General features: G+C 34.4%; 1 protein-coding gene across 3 annotated transcripts; it reads left to right on the forward strand.

Annotated features, from left to right (window-relative positions):
* Positions 1–8316: 8316 nt before the first annotated feature.
* LOC110025627 lies at positions 8317–14751 on the forward strand. 3 transcript variants are annotated; one of them, XR_002294142.1, is made up of 6 exons: positions 8317–8425; positions 8506–8713; positions 9551–9694; positions 10497–10638; positions 13391–13641; positions 13710–14749. XR_002294142.1 is itself a non-coding variant. In XM_020726204.1 (6 exons), the coding sequence occupies exons 1-6, from the start codon at positions 8367–8369 to the stop codon at positions 13765–13767; spliced, it is 780 nt and encodes a 259-aa protein (XP_020581863.1). In that variant the 5' UTR covers positions 8317–8366; the 3' UTR covers positions 13768–14751. The 3 variants fall into 3 exon arrangements, 2 of the variants coding, with proteins under 2 accessions (XP_020581863.1, XP_020581864.1); XM_020726204.1 differs by having other exon boundaries at positions 13391–13559; positions 13710–14751; XM_020726205.1 differs by having other exon boundaries at positions 13391–13618.
* Positions 14752–16041: the final 1290 nt, after the last annotated feature.

The following is a 16041-nucleotide window of genomic DNA, read 5'->3' on the forward strand; positions in this document are numbered from 1 at the left end:
AAAGATAATTATCTAAACTAAAGATGATTTTTGCAGTAATGAAATTTAAATATTTTTGGTATTTTCAATATTTTGATAGAACAATAACAATTTAAAAAGATAACTACAGTATTTGTAGAAGAAAAACACTAAATATGAATGTATCTTTCTTCTTATTATGAATCAGTATTAAGTATAGGAATTTTGTTGTAGAAGTATGCAAATTGTGTTGTACTAAATAGGAGCAATGATATTCTTTACCCTTACTAGAGATGCTATAAAGAACATTGGCTAATTTAAAGTTTGAATAGTTCTGAAGATCGGCTAAGGAGGGGAGAAAATAAATTTTACTCTCGAGGTTCTGAGTGAGACAATACCAGCTTGATTCTTAGATGTTCCCACAACAAATTTTAACATCTAGATTGGCCAAATCAAGAAGTAAATGAAGTGCAATGGATTTAAATCATCACAACTTCATCCATCATTGAAGATCAATACATTCCACAACTTCCATCCAAAACTTAATTACTTATCATTTTAAGAAGAAAGATAAGGAAAACTACTAAGAATCCATGGAGAAAGCAAAATCACACTTTAATTTAAAAGAAGAAATCATTGTCAAACCAACAACAAGTCACAATTAAAACCAAAAGTAGTTTCAAAACCAAAAGATAAAAACTTATCTCAAGTCCTCCACCAAACTCTTGAAGTTCATTTTATTATCTTCTCTTTACAATCACTCAAAATAAAATAAAAAAGGATAAAATAAAAGTAAAAGTGGTGCCTGAAAATCTGTCCAAACTAACTCCCCAAATGAGAACTTTCAAAACTTTCCAATACTTTCAGGACCTCTTTCAAAGTCCCAATCTTTTTTCTTTTATAATTTTCCAAAAGGTGTCTTGGTTTCTCTTCAAAATATGTCTAGATTCGTTGTATTTCCCCAAGAGATGCATCCTTTCATGATAATTTTTGTCCATGGTGGTTATAACCACTTATTAAGCCAATGGGTGCCTTAAAAACCTCTTCAAAATTCACAGAAATCGAACTTACTCGTCCAATAACTGCCATTGGCATTTAAGTGCGGGGCCTCTGGTGCTTAGGCGTGGCCTTCTCTGTTTAACTGGCGCTTAATCGCCGGATCTAGCGCTTAGGCGCCAAAACTCTTTTGTACATTTTTCACCTTTTTTCTCCTAATTTGATCCTTTTTCACTCCTTTAAGCATTTTTCACTTGTTTTACCTATATCTGCAAGAAAAACACAAAAATACCTTCCATTAAGGCGCAATATCACAAAATTAAGTATAAAAATGTGTCTATAAAAATGTGTCTAAAAATACTAGTGTCTAAAAATACTATATATTTTAGGTGTATCAGTAAGCGCCAGTTCTGGGCGCTTAGGCGTCATAGTTCTTTTGCACACCTTCTTCATTTTTGCTCCAAATTTGATCTTTTTTCACTCCTTTCATCATTTTTCATCCATTTGATTGCATCTAAAATAAAAACACCCATATACCTCCATTAAAGCGTAATTTTTAAAAAATAGGTATAAAAATGTGTACATAAAAACTATATATTTTAGGTGTATCAAAATCCCCCAAACTTAAAATGTTACTAGTCCTCAAGTGACACTCCAATCTTTCAAAACAAAACAATCTTTCAAAACAAAACAAAAATAAGTAGATTATGTAAACGAGTTTCTGTAGGATATTCTAAAATTTTGATGTATAAATCTAGTATTCCAACATAGATAAAACATTAGTATATGAAACCAATTTAAAGTTTATAAATTTTTAATGTTAAGAAGGCTAAAAATATGAGTTTTTATCTAGTTCAAAAATATTTTAAATTTTCCAAATATAGAGTTTAGGCATTATAACTTCTCCACTTAAAAATTTTATTTATGAATAATTATACTTGCTATATTATATCCTTAAGATTAAGAGTTTCTCAAGTCTTATACTTTAAAAAGATTAGATGTGGAACCAATTTTTGATTAAGCACTAATCCTCAAGCTTCTCTTCCCTTCCTCAACTTTCTTTTTCTCTTTTTTTTTAAGTGAGGATTATTATATTTGGACAGGTCTGTAATGATTTTGAGTTCCACTCCTCCTTTCCTAAAGCAAAGTTTTGATATAAATATTTTACTTAAAAAAAATAGAAATAGTTTTGAAAATTATTTTTAATAAAAGAAATTTAAGCATTGAAAATAAAACTCTAACCCTTCTAAATTTTTCAAAAATACAATTTCTCCTATTAAAGATAGTTACACACTATTTATCATTTCTACACTAAAAATTTTTAACTTTAATTTTTTCTTTATTACTATAGATTTCAACTAAATTCTCTTACTCATTTCTATATTCAAAATTTTACTTCCCAAATATAACTTCATATACATAATCATTTTTTTCAAATCTCAAATTTATTTGTAGTACACTTGAGAATAAATAAATTTAAATTTTAGAAAATTTTTCATCCCCCAACAAAAATTAAATTTTTAATAAGATAAAATATTTTAGCATCATATTTATAAAGAGGCAGGAATGAAAAATAAAAATAACATGCTTACAAAAATTTTTACATCCTAAATATACGAGTATAAGAATTAAAAACAAGAGTAAAGGTTTAATTGATTAAATTTTAATTTAACTTTAACATGTAGAGATTCATTAGACTTCTATGCAGTGGAGGATAACATAAAACCAAACAAACACACTCACAACTGTAACATAAAAAAAATGCCTGGTAGTAAATTGAAAATTAAACATGAAGTTCTTAAGTGAAAGTGAGTAATATTCTAAACCTTCCTAAAATTTAGGATTAAGTTCAACACAGACTAACTAAATATACTAGACAGCACAGTTTTAACAATTATTACCACAAAAATAAAATATAATACTCACAATAAAATAAATATATCACAATAGTGTCTAACAAAACAAAACACAAACAAAAGTAGAAGTCTCAATAAGTACGACTCAAAATAAAATAACAGTACAGTAAAACTATACCACATAAAGTTCACAACAATAATAATAGGAAAAAAAAAACTAAACTAAAGTACATAGTTTAATCCTCCTCCTTCTCATCAGCATCTCTATCATTGCTATCCCAAAAGGTCGTAGGCTCATATGATGGATATCGTGGATATGAAGGGAAAACTACACTTTGGTCACCTCTCATAAGATTTTCCAAAGATGAGTGAAATTTCTCCTCATAATCACTGTCTTCTCATATATCCATTCATATGATCTACAAAATTCTCTAAATTTAATACTTTCTTTGCAGTATAATTGATGGTATCTAACATCCTTTGCAATACATGTGACTACGAATCAGAACCAGAAGTCTAACCTTGTGATGTGGATGCACGTGAGGTAAAAGCATGAGAAGTAGAGGCGCCTGAACTGTTAGAAAATACTCCTCTTCAGCCAAATATCGAATGTTGTGAATAAGACTTCATAGTAAAACTTGTAATGAGCTTTAGAGGTTGAAGTATCTCTTCCCAACTATTGAATCTAACACTTGCATGCTCACATAAGGAAAAGATCAAGGATGCAAATAATAACCCTGTAGTAGTAGTAGCAACAACAGAACTGATGATAGTCTCATAAATTAGAGATCTAATTTAAATAGGCTTGAACAGCTGAATGCAATAGTTTAAAGTAGCTTTATCTCGAGTAACTTCACAGATGTGGTTGGTTGGTAGCAGACGAGCAGAAATAAAGTAGTGTCACGCCTTCGATGTAGCATCTAAATTTGATGCGGGGAAGTTAACTCTTCTTCCATTTGTAATCTTCCATCGGCCAATAATGATATGATCTCGTCCAACTCCCACACTCAGACTATAGTTTGAATAAAAACACAACGTACTAGGGGACAACTGGTAGAACATATTTATTACCTCAGGGGAGAAAGACTAATTTTCCTTGAACCACGACCTAATCTTCTTCAGCTTCTAGGAGATTAGTGTAAAACTCCCAAACAACAGAAGTTACAACCACAACAGAAAAACAACAAAATTGTTCCTACTGTTGGTGAACAATTAAATCTTCCTCTGCTTCACCCAAACTTTTAAAACATCTCTCAGGAATCAGTTTTCTCGATTGTAGTGCATCGATATACCTATCTTGAGCTTTCAAGCTAATGAACTTGCTTGAATCAAAATGGGACTTCCCTTTACTCCTTTTTCATTCTTGGGGCATCTCTAAAAATCACATAAAGTTCACAAAAAAATCCTAATTTCAAGACTAAATCACTAAACTCAACTTATAAAAGCTTAAACTATCATTTTTTATATATTTTCTATAGGTTTTTATCAAATTTTCACCATGAAAAGTGATTTTTGGCAAATCCCCAATGTGCTCAAAATACATGGTGAAAATAAAAAATTTTTACATAGAAGTGAAGCTCTTACCTCAAGAAGATCAAATGTAACAAATTTGGATTGAATCTACCAAGAAATTTCCACTTTAGAGGAAGCACTAACTCTCAAAATCATGAAAACCAGAGGAAGAAGACTAAGTTGGGTTGAAAATGGGTTTTTCGGCTCAATTTTTCACTTTAAACCATTTGTAAACCAGCTTAAGTGAACTGGTGCTTATGCGCTTACCTCTCGAGTTAACCAGCACTTAAGCGCGAGGTCTTGGCGCTTAAGCGCCAGTGCACGAATTTTGATATTTTTGATTTTAAGTAAAATGCACTTCTAGCCTAAGTCAACCACCCCTAAATGGTGTTATAAATCTTTAATGACTATTTTCTTCCCCTTCAACTCTCCTCTTTCTCAAATTCACCAATATTAACTAATTCAATTCAACACAAAATAACACAAAAGTCACACATAAATAAACACTTATATTAATTCACAAAAAAATAAAATTATTTGTGAGACATAACTTGTCAATCCAAAGAGTCTAGGATGAGATAATTCCTAAGCACAAACACTAAACAAACTTAACACTAAAAACATATAAAACAAACTTAATATTGACAAAAAAATGATAAACACAAATGAACACTAAAATAAGAACTTAATTCCACTCTCCTTTTGGTAGAATGAATCATGGCCTTTCATTAGTTTCTCCTTGGGTATTTGGAATATAGATCTAACAGAATGGAAGGTGGTGAAGAACTGCTTTATTCTCACTTAATCACATATTTGGATTCAGAGGCATTTTTTAATGCGCAGAACACCACAGTAGAATGATGTTGCAAAAAGGATGAATAGGTCCTTAAATAAAATGACAACGTGCTTAAGAGTGAAAGCAGGGCTTCCTAAATTTTTTTAGGTAGAGGCTGTGAATAGGGTATGCTATCTCATCAATAGAACACCTCATGCATCATTCGATCGCAAGATTGCAGAAGAGGTATGGATAGGTAATCCAGTTAATTTCGATCATTTACAAATTTTTGGTTATCCTACTTATGTGCAGGTACCTAGAGACGAAAGATCAAAACCTCATCCAAAATTCAAGAAGTGCATCTTTCTGGGCTACAAGCAAGGTTTGAAAGGATACAAGTTTTGGGATCCGATTGCAAACAAGATGGTGATCAGTAGAGATGTAGTTAGAGATGTAGTTTTTGATGAGTAGTTTTTGATGAACAGTTCATGTTACAGTAGAATCAAGACAAGGTGCAAGGGAATAACTCTAGTTCAGATACAATGGAGATGGATCTAGAACAACATTTAGTACAAAATGAGACAGTTGAAAGTTTTGAACCAACACCTGGTGATTCCAATACAGATGACTTGCAGAATTACAATCTAGCCAAAGATAGATAGAGACACACCAATGTAAGGCCTCCTCGCATATAGGGTTATGAAGACTTGGTCTCTAGTGCACTTCTCATCAACATCGATAATCTATCCAATTTTCAAGGAGCTATCACCAGCGATAAGAAAGAGAAATAGATGGGTTCAATGGTTGAGTTTATGAAGTTTTTGCAGAAAAATCACACATGGGAGCTAGTTCAGCTTCCTAAGGGAAAGAAGACTATTGGGTGCTAGTGGGTGTATAAAAGGAAACTAATAATATCAGAAAAAGAAGGAAAAAAGTTCAAGGCTCGACTTGTAGCAAATGGATTTTCACAGTAGAAGGAGATAAATTATGATGAAATCTTTTCTCCTGTGGTCTGACATACTTCAATCAGGGCAGTGCTTGCATTAGTAGCTATTTGGGATATCCATTTGGAGTATATGGATGTTAAAACTCCCTCTTACATGGTGATTTGGGGAGCAGATTTACATGGAGCAGCTAGAAGGGTTCACTAAACCTAGACAGCAGCATCTGGTTTGTAGATTAAGAAAATCGTTGTATGGGTTGAAAAAGTCTCCATGACTATGGTACAAGCGGTTTGACCCCTACATGATTCATATTGGCTACAGGAGATGTAAGTATGATTGTTGTGTCTATGTCAATAACCTTGATGATCGTTCTATTATTTTTATGTTATTGTATGTTGATGATATACTGATTGTTGCAAAGAATATGCATGATGACCATGGTTTGAAAGCTTTATTGAGCTAAGAATTTGACATGAAAGACTTGGGTCCAACGAAGAAGATTCTTGAAATGGAAATTCATCGAGATAGAGGCTCAAGACGACTGTGTTTCTTTCGATGAGGCTATGTTGAGAAAGTGTTTGACAGGTTTGAGATGAGCAAAACAAAGCCTGTGAGCACTCCATTGGCAAATCATTTTAAGCTTTCCTCAGAACAGTGTCCGAAGACAGATGGGGAAATCGAAGACATGACAAAGGTTCCATAGGCCAGTGCAGTTGGCTGCTTGATGTATGCAATGGTATGTACTCGCCCTGATTTGGCTCATACTATTAGTCAAGTCTGCAAATACATGTCTAAACCAGGAAGGCGATATTGGGAAGCAGTCAAGTGGATTTTCAGATATCTGAAGGGTACTGTAGGACAAGAATTATTTTTAGTAGTAGCAAAATGATCCTTCAGTTGTTGGGTATGTTGATTTAGACTATGCAGGTGATTTGGATGGCTGAAGATCTACAACTGGGTATGTGTTTACTCTTGGTGGAGGGTTTATATGTTGGAAATCAACAATTCAGTCTATTGTGGCACTATTTACAACTAAAGCTGAGTATATGGCAGTAGCTGAAGCTGCAAAAGAAGTCTTATGGCTTGCTTGGCTAGTAAAGGAACTGGGTGTTGAGCAAGGTGGAGTTCAGTTGCATTATTACAGTCACTGTCATTTATCTGGCTAAGAACTAGGTGTACCATGCAAGAACCGAGCATATTGATGTTAAGTATCACAAGATTAGAGAATTGATTGCTTATGGTGAGATATTTTTGCGGAAGGTTCACACTAATGGAAATACAACTGATATGTTAACTAAGCCAGTTACTATCAACAAGTTTTTGCATTGCGTGTACTTGTTGAATGTTTGCAGTTGCTAGACAGCATGCTAGCCCAACCCACTTCGGTGCATGTAAGAAACTCCATGATGTATTTCTCCTAAGGAGCTGAATATTCGCCAAGGTGGATATTTGTTATGTATGGCTCATATACCATATGAGGGACAGATGCTGGAGCGAAACGGAGCGAGCCAGTGGAGCGGAGCAAAAGTATCTATCCAATCGAGGGAGTTACGAGGGTTGAGGGTGCGGGGGCAACACCCCGTGATACGGTACATGGGTAATTTTGTAATTACACATTGTATATCTTGTACTCTTTTCTGAGATTAAAGGAATGTTGTCGCTCAGCTCCCGAAGATGTAGGCATCTTTGCCGAACCTCGTTAAATCTTTGTGTTTTCTTCTCGATTTGTGTCAATTCCTATTTTTCTTCGCCCTAATTTCTCAACAACAATAATAACAACACCCTTATTAAAGCAAGGGCAATCATATAATTTTCAACTTTAGCTCTCTATTATCTATAAATAGAGGATCATGACATGTATTAGTGATTTTTGTCTCTTCTCTTTAGACTCATGCTCTGCAGAAAGAACTCTCTTCATTTCTCTCTTATAACTCCCACATCCAATATATACAATGGGTTACATAGCCCGAGAATATGTCAATTCACCCCTAAGAGCAAGTTTATGTGTGTTATTTTCTTCTGCCTTATATCCGTCTCTTTTTTCTCTCATCTTTGATTCCTATTGTTAGGCATGTCTCATCAGTTAATGTGTTGATAGATTAAAATTCAAATAACAAAACAACCCCTTTCCGAAATTGTGGCCTCTCATACTTCTGAGGCGCATTTGATCAGCTTTGAAGTTTAATCACTAACAATAATAGCTATGGCTTAACTTGAAAAAAATAAAAAAGTCGCCGCATTGAACTTCCCAACAGCAAGCCAGACCCAGACCGAATAAATAAGGAATCCATTCTGTTATCGCTTTCCTACTGCACCTCTTCCAAAATGAGCAGGGCTGCTGCTGAGCAGATATCCCTATTCCGCTCCCAGATTGAAGACGGGAGGTAACTGTGCTCTCCGAATTTCCCTGGCTCATTATTCTTTCAAGCTTTTCCACAAAAAATCCCTCCGATCTTTCCTCCAGTTTCAGCGATGTTACTCTTCTGATCCTTGAATCGGTTCTCGTCGCCAAGAACATGCGAGCTCTGCTGGAGATCAGGTCGAGTCTCCAAAAGCTTCTTCGATCGAAGGCCAAGCTTGTAATGGATAGAATCGCTGCAAAGTCTGCTGATGAGAAACTCAGAGTTGCCGAGTTCTTCGTCAAAGCGTTCGCGCTAGTAGGAGACGTGGAAGTAAGTTTTTAGCATGTTCTTTTTAATGATTATATATGGTTGGATGTCTTCTTGCGGATCGAACTATGGAACACTAAATTTTCAATGGTTAGAAGCATTTGCATTTTGTTTGGTAGGTTGCCTGAAAAGAGGCATGATTTGGTTCCTAGGGGCCAATACTGTTTTCCTTATATCTCTAGCTGATCTGTGTTACATCAGGATGGAAATGATGATATTGTTTCGGTAATTAAAATAAAAAACTCTTGAAGTAAAATAAACAACTAAAGTTCACTGAACCACACGGTTGAGAGGTATAACCCTATACTCCTCTACAGTAGGTTTTCTGAGAAAGTGCAAAATGATAGTCTTGATTGTGATAAATATGGAAACGGATTTGGAGGGTGACAAAGACATGCTCAGAAGGAATCACATGTGCAGTGATAGGTGAAGAATTTAGTCTGATTCTTTTGTTTCTGTTGGTCGTGCCCATCCAGAGTTCCTCTTGCACCAGCAAACTGTAGTTAGCTGATACCAAAACTTGTTCTATAATTTTAGATTAATAAATTTATATTTATTAAAGCACATTTTTCTTTATTTGATGCCAAATTATGAACAATTTATTGCAACCGGCTTGCAATTAATCTTTGCTTAGTGATTGTTTGGATGCTCCATAATAGTTTTTTTTATGTTAACAAAATTTGTTATGTCCATCCAAGCTACTCTATGCATCCCCATTATCTGCTTACTCTCACATGAAGTTTTTGGTTTTTAACTACAAAAATATTTGTTATGGTTTGATTAGCAAATAATACCATTTCTTATGGTTTTGTAATTTATGCCAAGCATGCTTCTTTCCAGAGTTGCTTGGCTCTGAGGTATGAGGCGTTGGTTCTAAGGGAGACCAAGTATTACAATTATAATGGCTTTCGAGTTTCATATCAGGAATGGTATACCTTTGCAAAGGATTCATTTTATAATGGATATTATGCAATAGCTGTTAAGGTAACTTTTTTTTTCATGTTAAAAATATTTGTTTATTTGGCAAAAATTTGGGATTGTCAACTTTTATTTAATGCATAACTTGGATTATTTATATTGTTAAATTTATTAGTTGCTCTGAGCCTTTTTGTTTTCCTGCTTCATGATCAATTTGTTGCTTCTGCACAATAACTTGCCTGCTGACAGACATCATTCTTTTTTACAATCTTGATTATTTTGTAGTCATGTCTTTGATGAATTATAAATACATATTCAAATTTAATATGGACAACCCTGTTTTTTAAATCCTTGTGAAATTTCATCAATTTTAATGCTAAAAAATGCCATCAGATTTCAATGTTTAATGTTGAAATTAAAGCAAGTTTGAAGGATTCGTTATACTCAAAAAGATTTGTTCGAACCTTTACTTTTAACCTTCAAGCTTTTCTACAAATGTTTAATGAATGTCGTTTGGATGGTATCTCAATGTTTAGGGCCAAAGAACTCTTCAGCTTTTAATCTGCTGTGTTGAAATTAAAACAACGACTAACACTTGTGATGTTGAATAACAGTGACATGGTCTTTAATTTCCAGGTAAGAGAGGTTCTATTTGAACAATATAAACAATAGGTTATTGTTAGATAGAAACAGTAAACTAAAATTCCTTCAAAATCCTATATTACTTTTACTATGACAGGAGCTATTTTGATATGCTTAAATTAATGACCTTGGATATTGTCTGATCATATGTGTCGCTGGCTTTTGAAATTGAGTTGTTATTTCGTTACGAACCCCAAATGAGATCATTTTGGTGTTGTTTTTATAGGGATTTGACAGCGCACTTTCTTGCTTTCAGTCTGAATGGAAGGCAAATGAAAATAATGTTGATTTCCTTCTGAAAGATAATATTGTCGATAAAATTAGAAAACTCAGAGATGAAGCTTCTTCAATGATTTCATCAAGTTCTGGTATGCACCTTTCTTGTTTGATTTGAACTGCCATGCTATTTTAAGTTTTTCTTAACATTTTCTACTTTATTTAGTCACTATCCAATGTTAGACAAAGAATAGTTGATACATCCTTTTGTTATGGAACCAAAATTCATCATCCATTATGTATAGCCAAAAACGGCATTGATGGGCCAACAGTAATAGGAATTGCTTTGTGGGCCTTCTCCCAGTGTAAAGTCCTTTAGATGATCTAGCCTAGAAAGCAGGTGAATTGTAGATGGACTGATCCAAGCAGAACTGATCCTAATGGATAGCAACCGATTATGAGTGAGTGAATATGAGTGGCCGAATACCAATTGCTTGATAAAAATATCCAAATAGAAGAAACTCAAAATAATGGCTAGTACTCAGTAACAAGCCATCTCGCTAATGCCATTAGTTGACTTCGTTACCTCACTAAGAACCATACCTTACAACCCCAGCAGATTATGAGACCATAATCTAATCTCCATACGAGAGACGCTCGTAGGATGAACTCTTGAGGGCAGGGGATTAACTAAATGCCCGACAAGGTTTGACAAAGTAAGTAGGAATGGAAAGTCAAAAGTGATGTCGACAGACGGTAGGACACTGGAGATAGCATAATATATACACCTAAGGAGGCAAATAAGAAACTCAAGCAGCTAAGGATCCCATGGGATCTGAGTGTAATCATAATTTTCATATATTTTTAATAAGAAATCCCCTTAAATAAAATGGGGAGCTATTGTGAAGGGAAGATATTTTTCCTTCTTATGGGAGAGCACCAACTCCCTCTTTTTTTTTCTTCACTAGTTCCATCCTTCGGTGTGTTTCCACGGACAAAATAGAATTCAACTCATTAACATAACAATTCATGTGACATTTTATTTTTGGATCAAATAGTAGCTTTTTTTTTGTAAAAGTAGAGCTTTGTTGTCATCCAAATGTCTTTCAGATCAATGAAGAAACTTGCTCATAGGGATGAAGTGACTTGAATAATTTTTGGGGTGAACTAAAGCCAAGATTGAGAGAGTGGGGAGTAGAGTATGGATTTTTATTATTTTAGAAGCTGCACAACCTACTAACCTATGTACTTAAGGAAAAGAATTCATGTAGCCGACCCAACTGAGTGGGATAAATACTAGTTGTTGTTGTTGTTGTTATTATACTAACACAGTATTTGACAAGCTTGTGTAATTTTTTAAGATTATTTTTTTGTTCACTTAAAATAAATTTTATTATTTATAAGTTGTTATTCTGGCAAATAACTATTCTTTTTTTTGCCTTGTGTATTTCAAGCTATAGTAGATTTTGAGTAGTCTATTGGCGTGTTATTTCAAGATATGATAAATTCATATTGATTAAAGACTATTGGTTACTGTTGTGATTCTGATTTTAGCTATATTATTATTTTAGATCTATTTTTTGACCGTCACGGTGATATAAATCTTTTATTGATAAAGAAATTATATAATGATTGTTTTATATTATTTCTTTTATTGCATAGTTTTGTGATCTAAATGAAATAATATTAGTGTTTTTATTTATTATATAGTTTGGTGACTCAGCCTCATCAACTTTAGTCAGTTTTCGAAGGAGGATCAGACTCCTGCTTGGGAGCATGCACTGTTTAGCAATTTTTGATTAAAATTTGAAAAATATATTTTCTAATATTTAATTTCAATATTTAATGTAGTTGCATGTTTCTTAAGGTGTGTTAAATTTGATGTTAAATTTATTTTTAGCATGTGCAACATTCTTAAATGTTGCTTTTGAACATTTAATATATTTATTAGAGCGCATGTAGGAGATTTATTGTGCACGCTTTTCAATATGAGGCAAGTTGAGTTAAGTTTATTTGAGGCAGTCAAAGTTTTTTCAGACTTTGTATTTGAGCATTTAACACATTTGTCGGAGCACAGTCGGGCAATTTAGCGTAAATGCTTTTCAAGATAACGATAATCTGAGTTAATTTTTTTTAAAACTTATGGGGTATTCTTAGACTTTGTGTTCAAGCGTTTAACATATCGGTTGCAGCTCATCTAAATAATTTTTATATTAAGTCTTTGATTTTGCCTTTTTCTCGGCTTGTATGTTTAATTATGGATTTGGCAATACCCCTAAAACTGAAGTAAAGAAAAAATGAGTGACTTGCACTAACAGATGAGGTATTTATAGACTTCTACGAGGCCGCTTTTTAAGGAAAATATTTATGAGGGAACAATAAAACAAGAATGCACGGGTTGCAATCTAATGGATATTAAAATATTAATCCAACGGTAGATGCATTCAATACATGTGCTCAAAATTTCTTTCTGAGAATTCAATTAATATTTTCACAATTTCCTTATGAGAAAAACGGGACTCATAGAAGTCGGGTCATAGATTTAGGAATCTATTGTCGATGTTCTGGTTGTTTGGTTTCATGGCTATATATATTTAAGTTTATTATGATATTTTTGGTTCATCAATTCTTTGATCCATTAATATTTTTAAGTTTACTGTGATATTCTTGGTTCATCAAGTCTTTGATGATGCATTAATAGCTATTCATGAAGTATTCGTCGAGTTAGTCTGTTGATAACCTAAGGTGCATAATTTTTCTCTGTTCTAAAAAAATCTTTTTTTTTTTATCTATTAGTGCGCTTTCTTTCTGGAAAAAAAAACCATGTTTCACATGCAATTTCTTTTTTTATCACTCCTTTTCTGAACTATTCTGGATGTCTGTATACTTGATGCTACCAAACAGTTCAGGCACTTACCTCCAAATACTTGAAAAGAAAGGCCACTGAAGATGACCAAAGGTGCACTTTATTTTCCACCAACTCCCAGCAAGCTGCAAGCTCAATGTTCAGACTTGGGATCAATAAGAGAAATGCACATAAACTTTTCCAGAGCCAACGACAGAAACAACTGATGTCAGGGCCATAGCATATTTCTTTTGACGTTCATTCTTTCTGACGTTTATGGGGAAATGGTTCTACTGCTCTTTTTTTGAAGGTTTGGTACTTCTATTTGTTTCCTTGGTATTAATTTCTAACCATGACCTCTTTTACATCCCGCTGCAGGATTACCACGATTTGTCAGATCCAGATTTATGGTTACCACTTTTTATTTTTTACTTGAAGGAGGATCATATTTCTGTTGATATAAGACAGCTGCACTCTGAGATGGCTTTTACATTCAATTTAATTCAAATATAGCTTTCAGTGAAGGTAATTTAGCTATATGAACCAGTGAGCTACACAGGCTGCTAAAAGCCCGCTTTTCCAGTCTACCCATCTTCCCCTTTACCTAAGCCTCCTTGCATTTTGCCATACGCCTTAATTAACATAGGATTATGCGATTCCATAGCTAACCGTCGGGATGACTTCTTCTGGGCAAGGTTCTCCCTTTTATATGCATCTATACTTTGTTTTGTAGGGTGTTAACCATTCGAATTCAAGGCTAGGAACTTTAGAACGGAGGGGGTCATGGTCTGACTAATTTGAGGAGAGGTGAGGTGAAGCAAGGATACACAAGAGTAAAGGAGAGATAAATTGAGTCATGGGTGGAACTTTTTTTTATTGGTTATGTTTAAACAAGATTTAGAAGGAGCAGTTTGACAACGGAAGAATGGTCCATTTTTCATAAATTATATGATATGATACTTATAGGTATTTTTCAAGTTGGTCTCTTTTGCACGGGAGGACTCTCTCCTGTCCATTCTTTGGGTTATACTCATGTCGATTATTACACGTGAAGAGAACGGTGCGGTAAATCCCTCATTTTAGAGGAGATATAATTTGATGGATCCTGTATTAATTTTTTTTTAAGGTATCATGCACTTATTTTATCTTCTCTACCATCTTGTGTTGTGTGTGGAGCCCGATTAAGAAAAACGAAAAAAAAAAAAACTGTTTCTGCCTAAATGACTCGTTCCGCCTTTCCGCCTTTGCTTCTTCCCATTTTTTTCGCGAATCAGTTTCCCTATCTCTCGTCGTCTCCGCCTCCTGCAGTTCGCGCTTGTCTCCGCCTCTCTTGCTTGCGAAATAGAAGTTCAACGATTCTTCTCTCTCGCTCGCTGTAGTTCACTCCTCCCGTCATGTTCGTGAAACGGGAAAGGAGATTTTTCCTTGGATTTTTCTTGAGGCTTACGGGAAGCAGAAGGTGCTCTCTCTTAGTTGTTTCTGCGTGTTTGGCAGAAGGAAGAAGAAGATAGTGTAAGAAAAAAGGTTGTTCTCCTTGATTTCTTCTTGGTAGATTGGGGTAGAAGAGAAATAGGTTTTTCTCTTGTACTTTTTTCTTCTCCTTGATTTCTTCTTGGTAGATTGTGGTAGAAGAGAAATAGGTTTTGTTTTTGTACATTTTTCTTCTTCTTCGGTGTATCTCGGTGTAGAGAGAAGAGAGGAGAAGTGAGAGAAAGAGTTCGCTCTTGTAATTGGAGACGATCCACTGGTGTAAATTCCTTAATTAGTAAAATCCTCTGCAACTCCGTTGATGTAGGTAATTTGCAGAATCTTTCGTGTGAATCTTCTCGTTCTATTTTTCACTTCATCGTCGATCATTTTAAATTTCATTTATATCACAACAACTGGTATCAGAATCAATGACTGCAAATGAAGTGAAAGTTTCAGGGATCGAGAGGTTCGATGACACAGATTTTGGTTACTGGAGGATGCAGATAGAAGACTACCTCTATAGGAAGAAATTTCATCTTCCGTTATTGGGGAAAAAATCTGAAAGAATAGATAAGGCTAAATGAAATCTGTTGAACAGACAAGTTCTAGGGGTTATTCGATTGACCCTATCGAGGTCCGTTGCACACAATGTCGTCAAGGAGATGACGACTGCAGATCTTATGGCAGCCCTGTCAGGTATGTATGAAAAGCCATCGACGAATAACAAGGTATATCTGATGAAAAAGTTATTCAATTTGAAGATGGCGGAAAGTACGTCTGTTGTACAACACTTGAATGATTTCAATACTATCACAAATCAATTATTATTTGTGCAAATTGAATTTGATGATGAGATATGTGCACTAATCTTGTTGGCTTCATTGTCAAATAGTTGAGAAGTTATGAGGATGACTGTCAGTAATTCTGCAGGTAAATCTAAACTGAAATTTGAAGATATTCGTGATTTGATTTTGGTTGAGGAGGTGCGCAAGAAAGATTCTAGTGAGATCTCAGGTTCGAGTTCGGCATTAAATGTTGATTCCAGAGGGAGATCACTTGACAGGAGCACATGACAGGAACTCAAACAGGGAAATATCAAAATCAAAGAACAGAAGCATGAGCAAATCAAGGCCTGGGGCCTGGTAAACAAGTAACTTGCTTGCTGGAATTGTGACAAAACTGACCACATAAGGAGGAACTACAAGAATTCTAAGAAGAAGGAGAATGAAAAAGCAAATGT

The sequence above is a fragment of the Phalaenopsis equestris genome, unplaced genomic scaffold, assembly GCF_001263595.1.
Source record: "Phalaenopsis equestris unplaced genomic scaffold, ASM126359v1 Scaffold000317, whole genome shotgun sequence".
Taxonomy (NCBI): domain Eukaryota; kingdom Viridiplantae; phylum Streptophyta; class Magnoliopsida; order Asparagales; family Orchidaceae; genus Phalaenopsis; species Phalaenopsis equestris.